The sequence below is a fragment of the Brienomyrus brachyistius genome, unplaced genomic scaffold (genome assembly GCF_023856365.1).
Source record: "Brienomyrus brachyistius isolate T26 unplaced genomic scaffold, BBRACH_0.4 scaffold39, whole genome shotgun sequence".
Taxonomy (NCBI): Eukaryota; Metazoa; Chordata; class Actinopteri; order Osteoglossiformes; family Mormyridae; genus Brienomyrus; species Brienomyrus brachyistius.
Window position 1 is genome coordinate 3,428,782 of NW_026042314.1, and position 25,176 is coordinate 3,453,957.

Here is a 25,176-nt window from a genome sequence, read left to right on the forward strand (position 1 = left end):
ACACTTGCCGCTTCCCTTCATTAGACACTATCTGATCGGGCTCCAATTCGATCCCCTCACGCTCGAGATAGTTTTTTATGTACTCCCTGCGACCCACGTCATCGGTCGCGTCGCCGGGGTAGCCCGAAGCCTGCTGCTTCACTTTGAGAAAGGTTTTAATGTAATCTCTAAACAGGTCGCCGCTGGTCTGGGGAAAATGCCACACTTCGTGAATTTTAACGAGCGAGTACCCCCTGTCTAAAGCCAGATTGAGCTCCGCAGATACCCACACGCCTGTCAATGCCCGCTCTGCGTCGGAATGCCCGCACGCCCCCTCCTGTCTGTTCTCGATCGCGCACGTCCTGCACAGTGTAAACACCAGTTTCCCATTTGGCAGTCTGCTGGGTAGGACGGGGAAAAACAGCTCGCGCGGGGTGTTGACCGTGGCTTTGATCAGGCCAAAGTATTCATTCAGAGGCTTAAAATTCGAATGAATGATTTCTGGGTGCCCCACGGGGAATTCACATTTAGCCAGAGTGTACGGGTACAGCGACGTGAAATCCACGTAGCGGACGCGCTCTTGCCCCGTGACGTCGTAACGCAGGCGAATGGCCGACGTCCGACCCCCAAACAGCGCTTCTCGCGGCCTTAGGGGCTCAGGGGGCTCAAAGTCTGACAGGAAACGCTGTACCTGTGGGTCGTGAGTTTTAGCGTGAGCCCATTCGTGTTCCCAGATGGATTCCACGTTCATATTAAACTCTTGGCGCAACGCCTCGAGTTTTTCCCTTGTTTTAACGTACAGGGCACCGAAGCTCTCGCGGGTCAGGGGGCAGATATCGTGTTCGTTGTTGCAGGTAGGACAGCCGTGAAACTGACAGCCTAGAAACTCGAAAGCCCATTTCTCCCCCTCAATCTCGGCGTATCCGTCTAAGTGAAAGCGCCCCACACTCACTTCACCCCCGCGCAGCGCGTGTCGAATTTCGATGCCGCGCGCGCGCCCGATGAATTCCAGCCACTGGATGGACACGCTCGAATAACTTTTGTATTGCCTCCTGTAATCCCATACATCCGGGATCGCGATCGTATGTCTGGGCAGGAAATTTGTCCTGTAAACTAGCAACGCAGCCGAAGCGATGGTGGCCGCGGAGAAGGGATCGCAACCCGTGAGCGTTTTAAACTCCCACAGGAAGCGCAAGCAGCCCTCTTTCAGAATCTCCACATCGTTCTTACAGTAAGCGATCATCTCTTTGTGAAAATTAAAGGTCTGGTGCTTTACAGCGTCGTACCATTGATAAAACTTGTCGCGTTCTTTGGTGGACATTTGATCGGGCCCAAATTGATCGGGAGGGGGGTAGGGCCCCACGTAACTAAAGTTTTCCACGTCTGTGAAATGATGCGGAAAATAGCCTTTTCGCATCTGAGTCGAGCATCCCATCGCATCGGGGATTTTTCTCAACGGCATGCTTAGAAAGGAGTGACTGTCGATGTACCTCTGCTCAAACAGGCTGTCCAGGATGAGAATGATTTTATTCCCCTGCGATACCACACGCGGTTCCACGCCTTCCTTCACCATCGCGTTCAGTATGATGTAATTATCGAATGCCTTACCGTAGTGACTAATGAAACAGACGCCTCTATAACAGGGCGCCCTGAAATGTCTGAGAAACTGTAGCGCGCAGTTGGGCCCCTCGGCGGTCATTGTCTCGTTCTGATCGGAGATGGCGCAGACGTACACCGGGATATGGGTACCCGACCTCTGAGATGTTTCAAAGTCAAAAAACACATATTCGGTGGCCTTTTTACGCCCCTCACCCCTTTCGGCCCGTTCCCCTATGTTAGGCTTCTCGGGTGGATTTAGATAGCAGAGATGTGGGGTGGATATGTCTGACACGGCCGTGTGGAGTTTAGCGTCGCAGATATTACATTTTTCCGCTTTACACGAGTGCGGTTTTTGGTTCTCGGGAGTGAGGTAGTATCTGAGCCCGCAGGCTTTGCATTTTCTGAACTTGTCACAGGGGGTAGCGAGCTCCCCCCTAACTGGGCAGACCCTAGGCGTACGGTGGCGCTCAAAGCAGGTGTCATTTAAACATCTGAAATTACAACGCTCACATAGTATCGCCGGTGTGCTTTCACCTTCTCTGCAATTAGTCTGACAGACGCTACAAAATTTTTCGCATTGATGAGAGTGAGGCGAATCGTACCCTTTGAAACAGCTCGGGCAAACGTACCCCACGCCTAAGAAGCCCTTTACGCTTTTAATGCCGTAAAAATGCTGATTGTGTAAAAAGAAATACACCGCCCGTCTACCGTCGCTAGGCGTGGGTGTCTGGTAAATTTGGAGATTGTTTGAATAAGGTTGTTGATAATACACCACTGCTTTGCAATCAATGATTTTCTCGAAATTGATAATGTCATTCAAAGCGACTGCGTGATCGGGGGTGAATCCCGCTTTCTCCTGTAACTCCAGGCCGAGCTTTTCAGCCTCGGCAACAGTAAAGTTTTCGTCCAGCAGGTGCGCCAAGTTTATGGCGAAACACGCGTTGGTGTTGTTATTAATGATAAACATGTGTCTGGCTTTTTTAGAAATTATTTCTGAAGCTAACATGGTCTGTAGTTTACGTTTGTTCGCACCGCCGCGTGGGATATTTATTACGTCTACGATTACTTCTAGGTTGGAATCGTTTAAAATCTCTTGATTAGACTGTACCAGGCGATCCAGCAGCTGCTGCAAGTCTGTCAGCTCCCCCACCCCATACCGTACAATTTGCGACAGCTCGTCGTTTAAAAAGTCAGCGCGCAGGGTGACCTGTATATAGGCTCCCCATACGGCGTAAAGAATCGCCTCATTCACAATATTTTGAAACCCCTCGATTACATTTTCATAGTACTCGCGGAAATTGCCTTCGTTTCTAGGTCGCGGGATATTTAGAATCCGCCTAATCTGTACGTTATTGAATCTGCGGCGATGAAGGACCCCGTCAGGCTGGGGATCCACGTCACCGACGGCACCGCCACCTTCCTGTTGAACATTTTCAAATTGTCCCAGCCCAAATTCATTTTCAATCTCCTCAGCATCGAGAAGAAATTCCACGTCTGACAAGGCCTCCCACAATTCAGAATCCGCGGGGGACCATGCGACCTCGTCGGTGGGGGGTAGCCCCGCTTCTGCTTCAGAACCCCTTTCATTTAACATGCTTGTTAATGTCTCTAAGGATGGGAGAAAACAGGGGTCCTGGGCCAGTGTTTCAGCAGACGCCGCTGGTGGCGAGTCGTGTTGAGCAGAGTAATCCGCATCATTTTCATTATTAGCATTGTTGATAATGGCTATTTCATTTAATAAGGCTTCGGGTATAGCCGCTGGGGGTGTTGCTCCGTCCATACCTGTTGATTCTCTCGCAGATTTTCTCTTGACCGGTCGGCGTAGTCTCTCTCTCTCTCTCTCTCTCGTACATAGAAAAAAAAAAAAAAAAAAGAGAATACCTATTATTAGAATGTTATTTTTTAATTGAATAGCATTTTTATAACAGGAATAAAAGAAATAATATACTTACCGGGTAAGGTCTCGATGAAACTTGTGGTTCTTTGGCTGGTACAAACTTTGGTAAGGCGTTGTGCCTCTAGGAGGAGGAAAAGCCCCCCCCCCCCCCCCCGCTCGACGTAATACAATTTAATTGTCTCTGTCACCCCATATCTGCACGGTCATGTATGACAAACAAAACTATAAACAGAATTTACTGGCGGGCAAATTGTCAGACTTGATGTATGACCAGGTGGTACGGCCTTGATGATGCTACTCGTGCCTGTGTAAGAAAATTATCTGTAATTTGGGACGTATGTGAAAACAAAACTTTAAACAGAATTTACTGGAGGACAAAGTGTCAGACTCGATGTATGGCCCGCGTGGCCGGGTAGGGGGGGCGCCTCGATGGCCAGGTGGCACGGCCCTGCAGAATTTACTGGCGGACAAATTGACAGACTCGATGTATGTCTCGACTTATGACCTTTACAAATTGGCGCCATACGCCGATGTGATACAAACGCTTGCGTGAGGAAAAAACACACGGTCAAAACTAGCGCCGAGCGTTTTTATTGGACGATAGACCCTGCACCTCCTCCTCTCATTCTTTGCTCCAACTTTACCATTTTATCCCACAGTCTCTCACAGTTTCTCTCAGACTCGCGCAGCAGCACGCCTCTCAGCTCTCCCGCATCGCTCTCTCCGAGGATTATCCAAAGCCGTGCGGACCTTTCCGCGCTACCGCACCAGTATGTGAATAAGTCCTTTGCTGATTCTCCGAAGCCCGGGGACCTTACCACGCTACCGCACACCGTACGCTCGCGCTCCATCAGGTAACCCAGCCCCGCTCATTCCCGCCCGCGCCCCACAAAATAATAATAATAATAACTTATTCAAATAACACACGCTCATAAGCACTCTCATCAATATCATTTTTTAAATAATACACACTCATAAGCACTCTCCTCAATATCATTTTAAAATAATAAACATTTAAAATAAGCATTTAAAATAATAAATAATTAAATCCAAATACCATTGCATCACTAACACAACCAACCCATGCCCCCTAAGCCACAATCATTTAAAATAATAAATAAATAATTAAATCCAAATACCATTGCAGCAGTTACACAACCAACCCCCGGGGAAGAAGACAAAAAAAATATTTAAATAAATAATTAAATCCACATGCTATTGCGTCAGTTACACAACCAAGCTCAACCCACTACAACATAAGCTCCGCCCACTGAACTTTTGAACGTGACCTTTGACCCGACCTGTCATTTTGACAAAAGCGGTATTGCATCTCTCTCTAATAGTCAATTAACCACTTTGTTTCTTCAACTTGTCTATCTTCTGAATCATCAGATATATGTCGTAGCTGGTAATTTGTTACACTCTGCTGTCAGTGCCAGTGTAGCCTAGGTACAACCAGTCGTATGTTTCGGTCATGCTGATGTTTGAACAATTTTTAGGAACATATTTTCATAATGTTTTCTCATATATGTGGTGTGATAATTGAGCATGACCCCACTGTTGCTGTGCTTGGTGCTCCTGTCATGATCTGTAATCTCTTATTTTTTCATGTCTCATCCTACTCATGCCAGCAGAGGTCGCTGCTGGCCCTTTGTAACCCTCCTAATTCTCCTGTATCCCCGTTATAGTTCTCCATCCTAACCCTGTACACCTGTTTTGTCGCTGATTAGTGTGCTGTGTATAAATATGCCTGCCCTCACTGCGTTCCCCAGCTCAGTCATTGCTGTTCCATATGTAGTCTGTGTTTCCTTAAAGTCCACGTCTGTCTCAAAGCGGCTGCATTTGAGTCGAGTCTCACCCGATGCTCACATCTCCCCGCAGAAAAACAATACACCGCCTCACAGGCCAGAGCCACAGCCTTCTCCTCTCTGCTGGGTGGAAGAACAACTCTCACACAGTGGAAGTCCTCCAGACCCCCTGCCTTCAGACAATAGGTTAAAGATGTGTTTTCTATGTTACCTATTGAAAATCTGAGATACAGCAGAGGCAAATGTAGGAAGAGCTTTCATGCTCTCTGGTAGGAGACTGAAAATGTGGAGGGCCTGTATGTCACTTGGAAGATATTATTTAATCCCTTATATTACAAACCAAAGAATATTGCACTACACCATTACTAGGCTACACAAAGTTATTTTAACAACCACTGAATGGAAAAAGGTCAGTGCTGAATATATATATAGCTGTGGAGCAGCAGCAGACCTTGCTGGGCCGGAAATGCAAGCAGCATTGTCCACATTACCACTCTCTGTACTTGGATTGACCGAATGCTCAGACCGTAGGATAAGAATTAATACTTTTTATTGATCCCAATCAAGATATTTTCGTTTTGCCTCCCCCAACTTGCTCAGAGTGAGCTGGCCGTGACGGGAAGCCAGTCATAGTGGCACCCAGGGAGCTGGGGGCCTTGCTGAAGGACCCACAGATGTGCCCATGCTGGGCTAAAGTGGGCTATTTTCTGATCACAGGCTTAGCACACTGAGCTACACACTGCCCCCAAATTTATATTTATATGTAACCTGTGTGTGTATGTGTTATCTAGATTTGCCCTGTATGTTTCTAACTAAATCTAATCCACTAAATCTACCTACTATAATTATAAGTACCTCACTATACCTATATCTAACACTGCCATTCATCACCAGTGTTACATGTCAGGGCTTCGCTGCAATAGATCCCTCAGTGCTGCAGGTTATTACTGTGACTTTGCACACACACACGTTGCTGCTTCCTCAGCCAGTGTCACATATACTTTATTACACACAGACCTCAGTAATCTCTGCTACACTCACACCTGCTCACTTTACATCCATGGTTAAATTCTCCTAATGGAATCTATCTTAATGTCTTTATTCTATTTTATTTTAATTGTTGCCATATTATTCATTGTATTGTTCTTTCAATTTTATTTCTATTTTATTATTGCTAATACACCGGATCTGAGTGCCTCATTTTGTTCCCTTCATGTAGAACACGTTTTGTAATGACAATGAAACATCCTTATCCTCATCTAAATCACACTGTCTAACTACTAACCTGTTTAAATAATATAATTGGATTTCAAAGGTTAATAGTCACTCAATTACCCCCTCAGCCCAACAGTACCAGAAACACCCAACATGCACGGAAATTTTCTCCTAAGTTGTTTTCCCTGTCTGGAACAATACCACAGCAGTCACATGGACTAATGTTTCAAAACATTTCGGAAACCTTGGATTGAAACTTGAGGTCTTTAGGAGGGATCAGTCCTGGGTGGTAAAGTTGCCATCACAAAGGTTTTTGATTAAGGGATTCATGATGCCAGGTAGCCATCTTTCACAAGCTGGTGGGCTGTGCCACTGATGCGTTTGCTTTGGTTTTATATGTCTGTCCTGGTTTGTGTTCTTGCCACTTCAGGTTCCCTGGTTTTGGTCTACATTCCTCGGTCCTCTGCTGTGGAGTCTACCTTCTGCTTCACCTCATTCTGGAGTCGCCCATCCAGTCAGCGGCCCATGTCCCCCTGGTTCCCTGTTTCCAGAGGTTGGTCTGCTAGTCTCCGGGGCCAGGGGGCAGAAATCTGCCATGTTGGATGGGTGGCCCAGGTTGGGGTGCTCCATCATAGACTGGAACATGAAGGATTATAAATGGTTTTTAACCAGTATGTACCGAGTGTGCATCGTGACGAAAAGAATGTCATGGGAACATTTAGGATTGACTGCAGTATTAGTTCAAAGCATGATTGTGTTTTTCTTAATTTTTATTGATTTATTTTTGGATTATTAATTTTTTAAAGTAACTTGATTCAGTTAAAAGGGGTTTGTCCATTTGCTTTAGCAGAAGTTTGTGTAAGTATGATGTTCACCTTCCCTTTTCATAGTCTAGTCTTTGTCAAGTTTTATGCTTATTTCCCCTGGTTAAGTTAATCTGACTTGTGTGTTTAGGAGGGTCAAACAGGCTTTTTGTTTGTAATGGAAGCACAGGGTCTGTACTTGCAGCTTATTTGCCATGTTAATAGAAGCATTTTACCTTCCTCTCTAATCTCTTTTTTTCTTGGCTCTCACTGCAGTCTCCTCTATGCCAGGGTTTCTCAAGCCAGTCCTTGGACCCCACTGCAAAGATCCACAGTTTTGCTCTGTCCAAGCTCTCAGCACAGCAGTAAAAGGTGACTGTTTGGTTCATGCATGCAGGGATCTGGGACAGAGCAAAAACGTGGAGCTGTCTGGTGGGCTGAGGAATGAGTTTAGAAATGCTGCTGTATGAAGTATTAAACCATTTGACCGGTTGGATAAATGTTAAAATGTTTTCTCAAAATATAAAAAGAGATAATCTTCTGTTTTGCGTCTCATTACAAGCAAACTTGTTTTTTGTTTTTATGTCACTCTAGTATTTGATATCTAATATTCAGTCTTCTGGCAATATAATCTGGTGAATGGGGAAAGACTTCCACCTGGGGCTCCGGTTTCCTCCCACAGTCCAAAAGTGCGCAGGGTAGGTTAATTGGCAAATCTGAGTTGTGAGTGTTTGCGCCCTGCAGAGTGTTGACTCCTGCCCAGGGTTGGTTCCTGCCTACGCCTGTTGTTCCAAGGATAGGCTCCGGTCCCCCCCGCGACCTCAGTTTGGCTTGCTGTCTCCCCGCTTGGTTTTCTTTGGTTTACGTCTTCACTAGCCCCCTCGTTGCTTTGACTTGTGTGTAAGTTATGTATGTGTGATTGTATTGCTGCATAGGGAGTGACTGCTATTTTGTTTTGCAAGTGTGTGTTGGACTCTGTTTATTTGGTCAGGGAGTGAGGTGGAGTGTTTGTCTTTTGGTTTCCTTTTCTTTTGCACTTAGGTGAGATTAGCTGTGGGTCGCACTTGATAGTTGGGGATTTTGTTTGTTATTTTGGCTGTGGTCACTCCCAAAGTCTTTTGCACCGGGTTATTTGTTCAGTTTCAGTATTATACATGAAAAAAAATGAAAATACAAAAAATATCCCTTTGTCCACTGGTGTTCCCTTCTTGCCCTCACCCTGTTTGTCCATTTATCCCATTCCCCTTTCCTGTGAATACTGTTACACTCCAACCCTAGACAGGATATCAAAACAGCATCTTACCTATAGTTTTAAAAGAGATGAGGGATATTAATCATTGACCTTTATCTTTGCTATTTCAGAAATCCGTATCTGCTACACTACTGGAAGTATACACTGTAAAAAAAGGCAAAATTTGTCACAGTTTTAAACGATTTTATATCAGCCAATTTGACTACAGTATAATTATTTTTTTCCTCTTATGTTAAATGACAGAAAAGTTTTATCAAAACTACATTGCATAACTGGCATCGTAGTACTGATTAGCACCGATTCAGACATCCCGATGAACAAATATGAAGTTCATTTAAACTGTGGTACCTTAAATCCGTCAAGTTACCTCGATAAGCCAGTAACCCTGATTTGTAGTATAGGCCACTGATCACAAGCACTCTGTGTAAACGTATTGTTTAACCGGCGCTGTTGCATTACCAGGGTGAGAGGTTGACTTGCTGGTTAGCTATAAAAACAGACGTTAGTGCAACTCCACGTTAATGGTGCGGTCATCATGGCTTATAAATGCTTATTATCGTTCATCATTGTTTGTGTCAGTAACGATAACATAAACAAGGGTAGGCACCAGGAGAACATCATTGGCTCTTGCATCGATTACTTTTCCCGTAACACCCTTTAGATTGTTTCCCTGAAGGGCAGCAAACCGACAATTTCGGTGTGATTGAGCTGATCACGTGTGCATGGGGAGGGAATGCGGACCACATGACCTTCCCGGCGAGCTCAGCACATCCAGCATCGCTTCGCAAATACAATCAAAATGTTTTATCTTTATTCACACTTTCTATCTTTATTCATTATCTCTACGATCTCACTGCTGGACGAATGCCTGGCATTCAGAGCATTCTTTATTAGCCATTTGCCTTTGGATGCAGTTTATTTGCATGCCCCAAAGCTTCCAGGCATCAGTAATTGCTTCCCACGTTACTCCGGTCCTGGGGTCTTCTGTAACTGCCCTTTGGGATTACATATATTCAGCATATGCTTTTGTCCGAAGTGAGGAGAGTTTGGGGTCAGAGCACTTGGGTCTAAGGGACTTGCTCAAGGGCTTAACAATGTTACGATTACTCTGCCATGGGAGTTGAACCAACAACCAAACTGGCAGAGATGGCCAACCTGCTGAGCTCCACACCCGCTGACGATCTCCTTTTCCTGTCAGCTGCAGTCTCCATGGACCTGAGTCCAGAGAAGCACTCTGAACTTGAGGACATCCGGCTGAGGAAAGGAGCCCTTCTGCTGGAGATCCAGAGGCTGCGGGAGGCGCTGAGAGAGGCCCTCATGGAAGTGGAGGGCCTTGAATCCAGCACCAAACGCAGCCAAATCTTAGAAAAGAATAGGCATGTCGCCATGGGAAGAAAGAAATTCAACATGGACCCTAAGAAGGGTATCCTGTTCATGGTACAAAACAATCTTCTCCGGCACACGTCTGAGGACATCGCCCAGCTCCTATATAAGGGACAGGGGCTGAACAAAACAGCCATTGGGGATTACCTGGGTGAGAGAGACGACTTCAATATCCAAGTCCTCCAAACATTTCTTGGGCTTCATGAATTCGCAGGGTTCAACCTGGTACAGGCTCTCAGGCAGTTCCTCTGGAGTTTCCGTCTGCCAGGAGAAGCACAAAAGATTGACAGGATGATGGAGGCCTTTGCGCAGAGGTACTGTCAATGTAATCCTGGAGTCTTCCAAAACATTGACACCTGCTATGTACTTTCATTTTCCATAATCATGCTAAACACTAGCCTTCATAATCCAAATGTGTGAGACAAGCCCAGTGTGGACAGGTTCATCTCCATGAATCGAGGAATCAATGATGGAGGCAACCTGCCAGATGATCTCCTCCGAAATCTTTATAAGAGCATAAAGAATGAGCCATTCAAGATTCCTGAAGAAGATGGGAACAATGCCTTCTTCAACCCTGACAGAGAGGGTTGGCTCTTCAAACTGGGAGGAGGACGGGTGAAAACATGGAAAAGGCGGTGGTTCATCCTGATGGACAACTGCCTTTACTACTTTAAACATACTACGGATAAGAAACCCAGGGTGATCATTCCGCTGGAGAATCTGAGCATCCGTGAGGTGAAGGATCTCAGGAAGCCTAACTGCTTTGAACTGTACATCCCTAACAACAGCAGACAGCTGATGAAAGCCTGCAAAACGGAGGCGGACGGCCGCCTGGTAGAGGGCAATCATGTGGTGTACCGCATCTCGGCGCCAACCCCTGAGGAGAAGGACAAGTGGATACAGAGCATCACTGCTGCTGTGAGCACTGACCCTTTTTATGAGATGCTGGCAGTAAGAAAAAAACGGCTGAATAAATAAATAACGATAAAGACTGTGTGAATATGGTTGGATGTGCTATTGCAGAAAGTATTTATTTCAGAACAAGGAACTTTGCACAAAGTAATGTTTAACCTTAAGGTAGCATGACCGAATACCAGGTTTTGTTTTGATGCGACTTATTGTTCACTACAGATTTTATCATCGAAATGCCCTGTCCTTTTTTTGTATAAATGTGAAATTAAATGTTATTTGCACTGTATTGCTGATCTTTATGTCAGAGTACCTTTTTTTCTGAGAATCCACACTGCTGTAAATTTGCATCAACATGATTAGGATTGGGATGGAAAAATTATTTTCCATCTTAACCCATATTCTAAGCATATTGATTTCTGTTGTAAATTTTACTTTTACAGCAGTATGATTTAAGACACTAACAGCAATTCATTTTTCAACCAGTAATTGTTAATGTGATAGGAATTGCATTCAACAGCAAATGCGTTCAACTTAACCAAATGTATAAATCTTACATATTCTGATGATTCGACATTCCCCCGACGTCTGTGTGATGTATTTCAGCAACAACACGCAGTTAATGAGATCACTATGCGGAATTTAGCCGACTGTTATTTTACTGATTAGGATATATCACCCATGATTGGGGTATACTATATATCAAGGGTCAGCAACCTTTTTGAAACTGAGAGCTACTTCACGGGTACTGAGCCATACAAAGGCTACCAGAACAGACTTTACCTAAACTTATCTAAACTTCATGTAGAATAAACACGTTTTAAATGTTTTTTTGGATATTGTCATTTTCTATCTATATAAATACAAATGTGATTAAAGAAAAATAACAACAAGATACAATGAAATTTTAGTCGCTGCCCACTGGTGAGTTGTGGTATTTTTAGAACAGGTCCGTGGACAACTCATGTGGTCCTTGGGGGCATCCTGGTGCCAGTGGGCACCATGTTGGTGACCCCTGTTCTAAATGGTATGTAGGGTTTTCAAACTACACCAACGCTTCTGATGTAGCTACATTTAGGCTTATAGTGGAATAATATAGTGGAAGATTCCTTGCGTGAGTGTCTGAGAGCGTGAAAGTCATGCCAGATGCATGGTAGTCGGCAGCCCTGCTTTCCGTGTGCATCTGTCTCTTACTTTAGGTGGCTAGAGATTCAGCATTACTCAGGATTAGGAGCCACTTGCACTGATAATAATTAGTTTCTTTTTCCCCTTGCAGTCTGCTGCTGTATAACATTATGAAATCAGCCCAAAAATCCGCAACCCATGACCTCCTAATATTTACCCGAAACTATGTTTTCAAAATAGCACAATTGGGCATGAACACCGCGGACCTGGAAACTCTGCTGAGCATTGAGAACCAGCGTGCAAAGGCTCTTAATTTGGATATGTTTGTGAAACGTTCTGCTGCACAGCACAACAAAGAAAAACAACTGGTCAGTGATAATGAAAAGTACAGTCAGCATTGTTTTAACCATGAGAGTCCAAATGCTTAGATAAATTGTCACTTTTTCAGTGTAAGTATGTTCCTGAGCTCCACGATTCTGAATGATAGTCGGTTTCTCACTGAACCTCCATGCCACTCTGTTAAAATCTCTTGCCACCCCATGTAAAATTTTCTAGATCCACCACTGTGCCAGAGCTAAGACTTAAGAATCTTGAGTATTATTTCAACATAAACTTTGCTTGGGTGCTTCATACTTTAAATTAAATATGAATTATGGCAACGTGCAAAACTATTAAGGAAAATGCAACGTATTTGTTTTTCATTTACGTAATTATATATGTTGATTATGATTCTTTTTAGTTCCACAGTACATGCAGATACTACAATCCAAGCATGCACTCTTAGGTTAATTGCTATCAGTTTATATAAAGATTTATAGAAATTTCAGTCAGAGACTAGCTTCTGATATAGAAAGAATGTTTACATTTTTTTTGGCCGTGGAATAGTTTTTCAGTGCTGCATGTAGTTTCTCTTTATTGTTTGAATAGGGCACACTTACACATCAACAAGTGCTGTGGCAGTTGTGATGTTCTCGCATATGAGAAAATACAAGGACAACTTTTATTAAAGAAAACGAAAGGCTTTACTCTCCATACTCCAGTCAATTGCATGCATAGGCCTACTGCCGCATCTCACTTTGCCAACTTCCGCTTCCGTGCGGCTCAGGAGGATCAGGCTGCAGAACACTGGAAAGGGGTCCACAGCTCAAGGGGACCACCAGAGGACAGATGGAGTGGAACCGGGAACCAAGGGATTTGCCAGTGACTGGCACTCACTGTTGTTTTCGACTACAATAAAAACAGCTGTACTGGCTAAATAATGAGCATACAAAAGTAAAAAAAGACATGGATAGGAATAAAAAGTAATTAAAAATAGAAAAACAACTGAAGAGTCATTCACACTGAACACGCGTCTCTGCTCTCAGGACGATGATCCTGCCAACTGCGCCAGACTGTGACAGACCGAACTACAAAACTGTAGACTCAGTGGACAGCTGACTACGCCACCCTAGGAATTTCATCCAGCTTTCCATTGAGACTACAGTTTTGCAGTCTGTTCTGCCAGACAATGTATTAAAAAGTGCAGTGTTATACATGACACTGTAATTAGTTCAATTCAAGAGATGTACTATCAAGTTATAATAGAGTGATTATCATAATCACACAAATATATGAATTCCTCTGATACTGAATGAAACAACCCTTTATGCTGTCCCTTATGTGAATTAGTAAAAATCTCCATAGTCATATGCAATTCCAATTCCCCCTTTTATTTATTTTATGGCAGACAGACAGCAGTGTATTTTTATATTATAATTATATTATATTTATTATAATTATATAATTATATTATATTATAATTATTATATATATCATTATATTAGGGTGCCCCTCGCAGAAGGTAAATTTAATCTTATTTAATTACATTTTCTATATAGCGTCAGATGACAGCAGACGTCATTTACTGTAAGGTTACCTTTACTATAGAAGATATAACAGCTCCCAAAGTTCTTCATCTGGTACAGAAAACATACGCCTGACAGATGTTGAAGTTTATTCCGTCTTTATTCTTCTAGACACCGTGAAAAACTATAAAATAAACATATTATTAAATTCCTGCATTACATTTAATCTTACAAGACATTCTAAAAGATCCATGATATTACCGCTAAACAGCGGCTCATACATCACCGCAATTCCACTTTTCAATACAAGACAACAAGTAAATACAATAAATATAAATTACCGTGTGCGCCTTCTGACCAAATGCTTAGGAGTTATTACAGATCCTGCCGTGACAAGCCGACAAACCTCAAGTTGACTCCATGAATCTCCCAGCATGCATTTACTCCTACCCTATTCCGTCACATGACCATGTATTCAAGGGTTAACACGGATCAATTAAATAGTCAGCAGAGGGCACTGGCATACATTTCACAGTATACATTCTATATTAAATCAAACCAGCAAAAGGTGATTATAAAATAACCGTCTTAGCGACAGTTACAGAGTGGCGTAGTCACCCTTTCGCTCTATAGCGCCCCCTACCCCTACTACGTTTATAATTATAATAATTGCCTCATGTGCAGTTACGCTGGTTAAATTACCTGGAAATGTTATTAACTGCACATTCTCCTAGAAACTAACAACGGTGCTCACTCAGGTATATTTATAATGGACAGAAAGCTGATGTAAAGTCTGATATAGTGCTGAATGTGTTATTTTGTAGACAGTAATAGGTTTAATTAATTTTATATTCCATTACTGTAGAAAGCTATACTTGCTTACTTAAGGTATTTTGCGTTATTAATGTGTGATTTAAATGCAGGTAGTTTTATTACAGTCAGCTTTTATTCACAGTGAGTAGCTTGTCATCATGAAGAGGAAGTGTGACAATCGTGAGTTTTTGGGCAACCACAGAAAAGCAGGAAAGTAAGTAGAGACAGTGAGATAATTAGTGCCAGTCAGATGATAGACGTATACAGTATGTGAGTCAAAGGTTCTTCATATATTAATCATTCCCATTCAGGTAACAAATCCTTAGAAACATTCCTGAGCATCATGCCAAGAAACACCACTTGTTTACTGATAACTGCTTTCATGTAAACTCTGCTGTGCTGAGAGTAAAGATGAAGAGGGAGAGACAGCAAGAGGCTGCTGACGGCAGAGAATGCAGGTGACATGGAGGGGAGTGAGAAAAGGAGCAAATATTGATGGTTAAGAGTGAATAATGACGTCACAGCAGCCTGATCCTGATGTTAGTTTAATATGCTTCTTAGTTTGGCCTGTGGTGTGTATTTCAGATACAGCATTTAATCAGGGAGACTGAGTGTGAGTCAATGACAGAGAGAGAGAGAGAGAGCAGACAGGCAGGTGAAGATGAAGGTGTATTAGGGAGGAGGGGGGAGGAGCTTGGACCTTCACCAAATCAGCCAAATGTAAATGTCACGTCTATCAAACAGGAGACCCTGCTTTCAGGAGAAATGGTTTAAAGATCACACTGGGCTCCCTTACAGCCCCCCCTCGTCTTAAGGGGGGTTCTTTGTTTCTACTGTGCAAAATAATTTGTAACACAAATGTCTAAACTGGCATGAAAGACACATTCAGCTCTTGTGAAGACTGGCATGTGAAACTGGAAAAGGCACTGTGGAAATTCAGTGCACATAAAGACAGGCAGTGCCACAGATTAGCACTGATGACATGGATTCAGAAGATCAATCCTGTTAATATTCAACCTTCAGATGAGCTGGAAAGAGCAGCAGCAAGTGAGGAAAAATCTTCTGAAGTTAAGTACTTGGCACGGCAAGGCCTGGCTTTTCGAGGTGTTGGTAAGGAGAGTGGGAATTTCAAGCAGCTTCTAATGCAAACAGCAGAGGGCGATGCAGAGCTGACCATGTGGCTGAAAGGTCACTTTGATTTCACCAGTGCTGTTTAACTGTAACACCTGTTCCTGGGTTGCCCTCAGTCCTTGTTATTGGTTATGATTCTCACTGTCCTGCATTGTGTCTTGTTAGCTGTGTATTTAAGTGCCTGTTCTGCTTCTGTTCTTTGATGCTTCATTATAGCTGTATGTATGTATATAGTTCACTAGTTGTGTTTATTCCATCATTTAGTTCATTCCTGGTCATTTGCTGTTCATTTTGGAACCATCCTGATCCTTTTGGTTTTGATGTGTGTGTTGTAATAAACCCTATTTTCCACCCGTGTCATGCACTGCCGCAACCAGAAGAGGGCAGAAGATATGGCACAAAAACAAAGGAAGAAGCCTAACTTTAAAAAAACTTCAAAAAACATCAAGACTCATCCAGCATGGGGTGGTGGGTTAACAAATAACACAAACAATCAAAGAATAAGCAAACAAATGAGAGAAAAGATGCAGAGATGACTGAGAAGCAGGGGATGACTGGAGAAAAGACGACAGGACCAGAAGACAGGAGGGATACAGGGAAAGCAGAGAAGAGAGTATAACTGAAGAATGGGAGAAGAGGAGAGACCGCAGAGGAAAGAGAACATAGATGACTGGAGGGGAGGGAATATAGGAGCAACAGAGAGAAGGAGGAAGGGCTGCGGAGGAGAAGACAGGATAAGAGGGGAAAATGTGAGCAGAGAAGGACAAACACCCGCAATGCCCAGCAAAGTGCACTTGTAAGTAAACCACAATTTCAGCCTTGGGCTCAATATCTGGACTTGTCTCTGTGTAGCAATGCATAGAATCCTTGACACTGGTTATGACTGTACTGTATTAGTCCTAAACCTGCCATTATAGTGTAAGGAGAAAAGATTTTTTTTTAAATAAATCATTTAAAAAAAAAGGTAGAGCTATGTAGCCGCCGGAGAAGTCCCCCCCCCCCCCCCCCCCAAAAGCCCTGTTTGTTCCCTTCTAGCTACCAGATGAAACTCACAATGCACCCCAACGCCACCTAACTTCTCTTCCACATGATGCACCTTATTTACCCTTTGAATCCTGTCTATTATTGAGCGTTTTTCTATCCATTTGATTATCAGCTTATTACACTGTATGTACATTAGTCAGCCACATATGCTGTACGGCTTTGTTTTCCAGACAGTCTGGGCTACTCAGATATGTAATAATTCGATTTGTAAATGCTGACAGTCTTGATATTATCCTTCTTATCAGGAAAAACTACTTCTGCATATAGATATTTCTCAATTTTTAGTCTCATCTAATATAAAAATTGGCAGGTAGTACAAATATAATCTTATAAATGCTGAGATTAGAGTATCTGCGATGCAGGAAAGCAGGGGTTTCATTGGGGCCCTTTCTATGGCTTAGTACTGTGAAGGAGTACATGGTTAGTGCCAGGCGCAAATGAATATCTTTGATTTTGCATCCATGTGGTAACTTGTTGAAGTTGTCTGATAGTCAGTAATACATGGTTTAATTATTATGATTGTTTATTTATTACTTTATAACATCTAAAAGAAACTGAAATAGGAAAGCTTATTTTAATTTATGGTCCACTGGATAAACACAGACATTACAGATGGTTTTAGAGTCTAATGCTGAATGTTTTTTGCGATCATTTTTCTGCCTGCATATGCTGTGATTGCTGCAGTGAAATTTGAGAATGTGTTTGTGGTCAGTATCATAGCCTCAGACAACAAACCAACGCTGTAGCGTGTCACTGTGTTTACATGTGAGAGGGGTTCCAGTTACATAATGGATTCGTTCTAATTGTTTTGACGGAGCTCGACAAACCTAAAAAATAAATGCTGGTGTTATCAAAAACTATGTCATATAGCTATATTCCAGATTTATTACAGCCAAACACATCTCGGAGCTCCGAGGAACCTCCTTCTCCTTACATTTCCCTCCTTCACACTCCTCCCTCAAATACTGTTACATTTGTCTTTTTTCCACATGCACACCCTATCTTGATCATACTCTGACTGCATGGCATCCATATGCAGGGCAAACTATTTTACAGTCTTATCTAGTATAATAGGACATAAACATTGAATTTGATAGTTATCTTTTATTTACACATTAGAACACAATGCATGAACATGAAGGGATCGTTTGCATTTGCAACCAACACCTCCGCAAACCCCCCTGCGGAATACTGGCCGCGGACAGGGGTGGGAATCCTCAAGCTGGAAGACTGTACTGCGTCATGTTAACATTAGCTAGCTAGTTAGTATGGATACAGAGTGCACCGGACTAAAACTATAAAGGACGTAAGGTGTGTCATATAGTAAAACACTTACTAACTGGTAATGCACGTTAGCATTACGTTAAATGACAACTTTACCTATTACTTACCAGAATAGCCTCCTACACGTTCGCCGAATGACAGCAGGCAGAAGGCTGCGCGTTTTTCAGAAACACACCGAAGTTAAACTTACGCCGCATTATTTACCGGCACTTGTAACACCAACATTTGCAGCCATTAACTCATATGTGGTAGTAACACTGAAATTACTTTCTCTGCGTCAAAATAAGGCAACACTGTGATTTTGATACTTTATCATTTATACTTAACCGTACCTTCCTCCCATTCCTCCGTCTCTGCTTATTGACATTTAGGAGAGTCTCAGATATAAATTAACGATTCAAAATTATCAAACAAAGACAGACACAACACTGAAAAGATGACAAAGACACAGTTTGAAAAGTAAATATGTTTTATTGCAAATCTGTTATCTTAACATAGCCTACCTTATCATATGTTAACTTAGCCTATCATATTTTATCTTAGCCTATCTTGTCATATCTTAACTTAACCTATCTTATTATATTTTAACTTAGCCTATCTTATTATATAACTTAACCTATCTTATCTTATTATATTTCAACTTAGCTTATATTAATATATTTCGTCTTAGCCTGTCTTATATTTTAACTTTGCATATCTTATCCTATCATATCTTATAGCTACATTAACACTTAAACAGTATCTCTTTCCGTTGGGTCCCGCGGGATCCCAGTCCCAATGCAGGGCTCTAACACGGGTATTCTAAGAAAAAGAAAATAAACACTTTACTTGACTTTACTTAAAGCAGTCATATAACTGCATTATACATACCCAATTAATGCCTTATAAATCATTTATAAAAGTATTAAAAACACGGCTGTAAATACTTATACAAACGCATAACACATTATAGCTATGTTGATAATGCATTATGAATGCTCTGATCTATATATACACAATAAATATCTTCATAATACATTATATCGGCCATTAATCCATAATAAACATGGCTATAATGTGTTATGCTTTTTTTTCTTCAATATTTATACCCATGTCTATAATATATTTATGGATGCATTACAGTGCATTGTGAAGGTGTCAATAATGTAGTTATATTACTGCTTTAAGTCATTTCTAAACCTGAATTCACAGCCTTATAATTACTGCCTCTTGCTAATCCTTCTGAAAGGCAGGGGACAGCAGAAGAAGCACCACTTCATCTTCTTCTTCTTCTTCTTGTGGCTCTTCTCAGTATCATCTTCAGAAAGATCTTCGGCATTCACATGGAATGATACTTCTTCTTCCCTGTAGATCTTCTCGGCAGCATCAGCATCTTCTTTTGTTTTATCTGTCTTCATCACTTCAGTTTCGTCCTCTTCCTCAGGTCCTTCTTCTGGTATAGTCAGTAGCTGTGATCTGTCTTCAGATGCCACCATACACTGAAACCTGACCAGTGTGGTAGCATCAGCATCTTCTGCCTGCTGGAATACCACATCAGCTTCTTCATTTTCCTCAGGACCATCTTCCTGTAAAGTCTGCAGCCATATTCTGGCTACATATGCCGCCATGCACTGCCAACTGTCCACTGTGGCAGCATCAGTGTCTTCTACTTCCTGAAGCTCCTCATCTGTTTCTTCATCTTCCTCAAGTTCTTCCTCCTGGATGGGTTCTAGCCAAGTTCTGCCTCTTTGTGACACTACATACTCCACAGCATTCCCTGCACTTCTCCCTCCTCCTCCCTTAACCTCCTCCACATTCACTCCCACCTCACATCCATTCTCCTCACCTCCATTTAGCATATCCATCATACTAATACCAGCCTCTGTCCCCTCCATCACAACCCTGGAGGCCTTCCCCTCAAATGTTCCCCACTCTGGTACCTCCACATATTCCTCACTACTCTGCCCCCTTACCTCACCTTCCCCCTGGCTTGTCCGGTCCTTCCTGACTTTCTTTTTTTTGTTAAGGTAGCAAGTTTTATAAATTTCCCAGTCTTCAGATGAAAGGCCGTAATTACTCTGAAGACTTTGAGATGAAATACTAGTGCTGGCTAGCAGTCCATCGTTTTCCACACTCTCCCCTCCCTTACTAACCCCTCCCTTACCCAAATCGGTAGACCCCCCCAATCCCCCCTTAACCCCCCCAGCCTGGATAGTGGGGAGTGTCACTGGTGAGAACTCCTCCACACCTTCTCCCCAGTTGATCACTTCATCCCACAGGTTCCAGGCTTCCCAGTGTTGGGTGTTGGTCCATGGATCAGCTCTCTCAATTCGCTCTCTGGGGAATAAATGAGAGATTAACCAGCACTTAACAGAGATAATAAAATAAATAAAGAGCTGGAAATTCTTCAACCATACAGAAAATACAACTGTTATAATTATTATAATAAATAATTACAGGGTTCACATATATAAAAAAGAAAGAATAAAAGAAACAGCGAGCAAGATTGCAAAAAAAATCTACTGTAAAATGCACGATACTGTAAGTGCAATATCATACTAAACAGTAATGTCACCAAATTATAACTAGAATCAAATACGAAACAACTGTGCTCCACATCAAATGAATACCCAGATGAATACTACCAAGAACTGAGTTAACACTAACCAAGCTAAGAATATTTGAAAGTGTTAATCCTGTGTAACAATGTAAATAGATGTAATGATAAACTTAGAAGCATCTAGCCTACTCTGAAAGTAATGCCCCAAATTTTTTTTTACAATTTACCTACCACCCTGTACAGTAGGGGGTCCCAACTTCCGGTCGGTGTTCCGGTACCGTCCGCGCGGAGTATTGCACCGGGCGGCAGACAACCGGGGGTAGAGGAGCCAGCCGTCCCGTTCATTAGGGGATCGCGCCGTTTTGGAAAGAAAGCTGCCCGTATTGATGTACGGAAATACGCCATTAGCCCCGCATGTCCGTATACACCGTCAATCTCCCGCCGCTCGGCGTGGGAACCCCCAAATTATACCGCCGTCTTACCGATCCGTGACACTTTTCTACGACGGAAACCGATCCGCGGACATCGAAAGGTTGGGAAGCCCTACTAAACTAGCATGTTTGAGATGAATTTACTAACCAAATAGTCTGTCATTATTTAAATATTAGCAACCACAGTAGCAATAAAAACCACTGCACTTTAAATGACGTTAAAAAAATATGTAATATAAAAAAAATATGTAATGTTTTTTATTGTATTATAGACATTTACTATGTCATTATAGTATAAAAGGCTAAATAATCAAAGTAGCACAACATCAGTTGAAGAATTCAAAGACATTTTGGAGAGCTAACAAGCTACTCACCTCTGCGCCATTTTCACTCAGAGTTTGTTGTGCTTCAAACGGTAAAGTTTGTTTACGTTGTTTCTATGGAAACTGCTCTGACTCTCCGCTTGACCGTAATATAAAGGCATGTATGCAGTAATTTTCTGATTGCAGATTTGATCTGGCAAAAACTGGCACTATGATGGAAGTTATGCAGAAGTGCAGAGTAGATGGAATAATTTTTGTACCTCAATAAGATTGTATGCCGTTTGCCTGTGTCTCCAGCCAGTGCCGGGGGTGAAACGCGCCTGCAATTATCAGCGGGATAACATTATCGTTTTTTTTATTCTATGGAAAATGAAAGACCGATTTGCTGGCCAGATTTATTTATGAATCATAAACATGTTGTGGGCTATATAAGTAAAGTCAGGGCTCTCAAGTTTTATGCATTGACTGTGAGACACTTGCATTTCAACCAGTTCACATGCTCACGCGCCGCACCTTATGTTTGTCAAGCTGAGAAGTAAGGGTTAGGGTTATAATTATCAATAAATAATGTACTTCCCTGTGAAATAATGATGCTGGATGTTTATTTGCATATCATGATATGGTGCAGCCTTTTAATAGGTTTCTGTTTTTCTGTTAATCCTTCATGGTGTTGAATAAGTCAGCAAGCATAAGTCTAAGGCTAGTGAGTGACTGGTGTTTTCGGGGGAGACTCCCTAGAGCTGGAGAGAAATACCTTAAGGCACGGGATGAAAAATCCCAAATCTTCCAGGAAAAATGTCAGCATTATATGTATTTGCCACACAGAACAGAACAAAAAATTCCATAGGGAATCACATGCCTACCATAGTCACTATACTACTCAGAACGCCTGGCAGCCACCAAATCAAACATAGGAAAAGGTCCGGATTTATAGCGTTAGAATGTGGTAGAGACTAATATCCATAACGTACCATCCTAGAACACACTGTGTTCTAAAATTTAAGCCCAATTAAAATCTGAATATTAAATGAGGAAAATAATTTGATTTGTTCTTCTATCCCAAGTTGTGGTCTAAAAGCAATAAGACCACCATCCATTATATCTGCTTTGGGGAAAATGCACTCCTGTAGCCACTAGGGGAGCTCTCACCTCTTCTGGGCCCAGCTAAATAATTATGTTACGCATTCTAACAAGCTTTATTATCTGTGTCAATAAGCCCTGCTTTTACACTAACACTCCTGTAGCCACTAGGGGAGCTCTCACCTCTTCTGGGCCCAGCTAAATAATTATGTTACGCATTCTAACAAGCTTTATTATCTGTGTCAATAAGCCCTGCTTTCACACTAACACTCCTGCTGAGAGGCTAGTTTGATTACCAGTCTTGCCCTTGTCATTAGGAACACATGAGAATTTGCGCAGTGCTGTTTCACAGTGGATTCTCACTGGTTTTCCCCAAGACTGGTACGATACATTTTATTCAGTTTCATACCGCAGGTTATTGCAAGAGGGATCAATTGGTTTACTTTTATACTGGTGCAAGGAAACTATTATTATGATGGTGGGTTATCAAACACAGTAGCTGGCTACCTAAGACATAAGAGGCCCATTATGTACCTGTGTGTCACCTATATGAGCTTGGAATCTGTATATCAATTGAAATAATTATTCATAGCCCAGATAGCATCATGTTATTGTTTCAGCGTTGAAGTATAGTTAAATGCATTGAATTATGGTCAGTGTTAAATTATCAGCATTGAAACTGAATTGATTTTTGGTCAGATTTTCAATATTGAAAAATTAATGGTGGGGAAACCTTGATATAAAGTGACTTTTTCAACATTGAAAATAAGATGCTGAGTTAACATCAATATTATTGAAAATAAAAATGGAAAAATGAATTCATGGGTGGCGGCATGATGGTGCAGTGGTCAGCACTGTTGCCTCACACCTCTGGGACCCGGGTTTGAGTCTCTGCCTGGGTCACGTGTGTGGAGTTTGCATGTTCTCCCCATGTCGTCGTGAGGTTTCCTCTGGGTACTCTGGTTTCCCCCCACAGTCCAAAAACATGCTGAGGCTAATTGGAGTTGCTAAATTGCCCGGAGGTGTGTGTGTGAGAGTCACTGGTGTGTGAGTGTGCCCTGCAATGGGCTGGCCCCCCATCCTGGGTTGTTCCCTGCCTCGTGCCCATTGCTTCCAGGATAGGCTCCGGAACCCCCCGCGACCCAGTAGGATAAGCGGTTTGGAAAATGGATGGATGGATGGGTGTGCACCAAAGCACACATGTTTTTTTCTGATGGCTTAAACACATTTTTGTAACTACTGGCTATTTTGCAAAAACTCTGCACACAAATAAAAAAACCACCAAATCAGCAAAACATTGTAGGTCTCTTGCAAAAACTAATAAATCTTGCTTAACTCTTCAAACCTTTGTAAAAATGGTATTTTTGTACCAATCAGTTAACACAAACCATCATCTTAATAAGCATACAATGCACCAACTACACACTGATGGTAGGAATGGAAAACACATCTGGCTTTTGCTTTCTCTGTGCACGAGGTATGTCAATTTGAGGTCATACTTTTGTCATAAATAGTTCTGTAAACACAATTCAAGATTCAAATTTCAAGTATGAATGTTTATTCACATGCATCAAAAGAAACACAAGACAACATACAATTTCACTGAGAGAGAGAAAAAAAATCATTCTTGTCGTCTCTTTGGGTCCGGCCACAGAATTTCATCAACATCACATGCAATGCTTTCTAGACCAAGGCACCGGGGAAACTCTCCTGGAGTGCCTTATCCTGGCCTGACATGATGCCTGGTCAATATTCTCGCATGCCTCCTCCATTGCCTGTAAAAGAGCCATGCGTTGATGGGGATGACGATCATAGACCTTCCAGCACCAGGCAGAGAAGAATTCTTCAATCGGATTCAAGAATGGAGAGTAAGGCGGGAGGTTGAGTACAGTGAAGAGTGGGCGACTGTAAACCAGTTGCGAACTAAAGTAGTCCTATGGAAACTAATATTGTCCCATATGATGACATAACTGGTCTGTGAACATTAGTGAGCATATGATGTAGGCTGTCCAGGAATGTAATAATGTGTGCAGTGTTACATGGGCCCAGGGTTGCATGATGGTGAACAGCACCGTTCTGACTTATAGCTGCACACATAGTTATGTTACCACCACGCTGTCCTGGGACATTGGTTATGGCACCGTGTCCAGTAATGTTCCTGCCATGCCAACGCGTTCACTGTTTCTTTCAAAAGGGACTCTGTAAATGTGCTCCATCCTGATTCTGTTGCATGCCAGTACACGAGATAATGCAGAGATGCTCACATTGTTTATGTTTCGGAAGGTGGTGTCATCCTCTATTATGCGCTGCTGTATTTCTCGTAGCCTAATGGAATTATTTGTGATCACCATATTGACTATATGGGTCTCTCGTTCTTCAGTGAACATTCTTCCTCTGCCCCCAGATTCTGGATGTCTAGCAGGTCTGTAGAGTAACCATTTCAGTTTTTACCTGTACAGCATTGTTGTGTTTCTCATTAGAGTATGGTACTATTACAAAACGTACTGTGAAGTAACTGTACTAACCGATTCTCATTTGGAACCGTCCTTATGATGCCTGCTACAGCGTAGCGGCTCAGGTCAGGCTGAACCCATTGGCCAGCTTCCCTCAGGGTCATTCCATGGTTGATCACATGATCCACTGTTGTAGCTCTGATGACATCAGTTATTCTATTTCTTCTTACCCTTCCTCCTTCCTCTTCACCTCCTCATCCTCTA

The 25,176-nt window shown here is 42.4% G+C and overlaps 3 protein-coding genes and 1 pseudogene across 9 annotated transcripts in view; 3 read left to right on the forward strand and 1 right to left on the reverse strand.

Annotated features, from left to right (window-relative positions):
- Window positions 1-11,134, forward strand: part of LOC125722480 (cytohesin-2-like) — a 256,228-nt pseudogene extending 245,094 nt beyond the window's left edge.
- LOC125722512 (uncharacterized) overlaps window positions 1-20,191 on the reverse strand; it is a 249,238-nt gene extending 229,047 nt beyond the window's left edge. For all 3 annotated transcript variants that reach the window (XM_048998700.1, XM_048998701.1, XM_048998702.1), the window contains exon 1: window positions 18,703-20,191. In XM_048998700.1, the coding sequence (XP_048854657.1) occupies window positions 19,286-19,960 (675 nt within the window). In that variant the 5' untranslated portion in view covers window positions 19,961-20,191 and the 3' untranslated portion in view covers window positions 18,703-19,285. The remainder of the gene's footprint in view (window positions 1-18,702) is intronic.
- The window catches only part of LOC125722513 (uncharacterized), an 81,690-nt gene that overhangs the window by 13,614 nt on the left and 42,900 nt on the right, over window positions 1-25,176 (forward strand). The gene's annotated exons all lie outside the window — the stretch shown is intronic.
- LOC125722514 (uncharacterized) overlaps window positions 1-25,176 on the forward strand; it is a 152,499-nt gene that overhangs the window by 13,597 nt on the left and 113,726 nt on the right. The window lies entirely within an intron of this gene.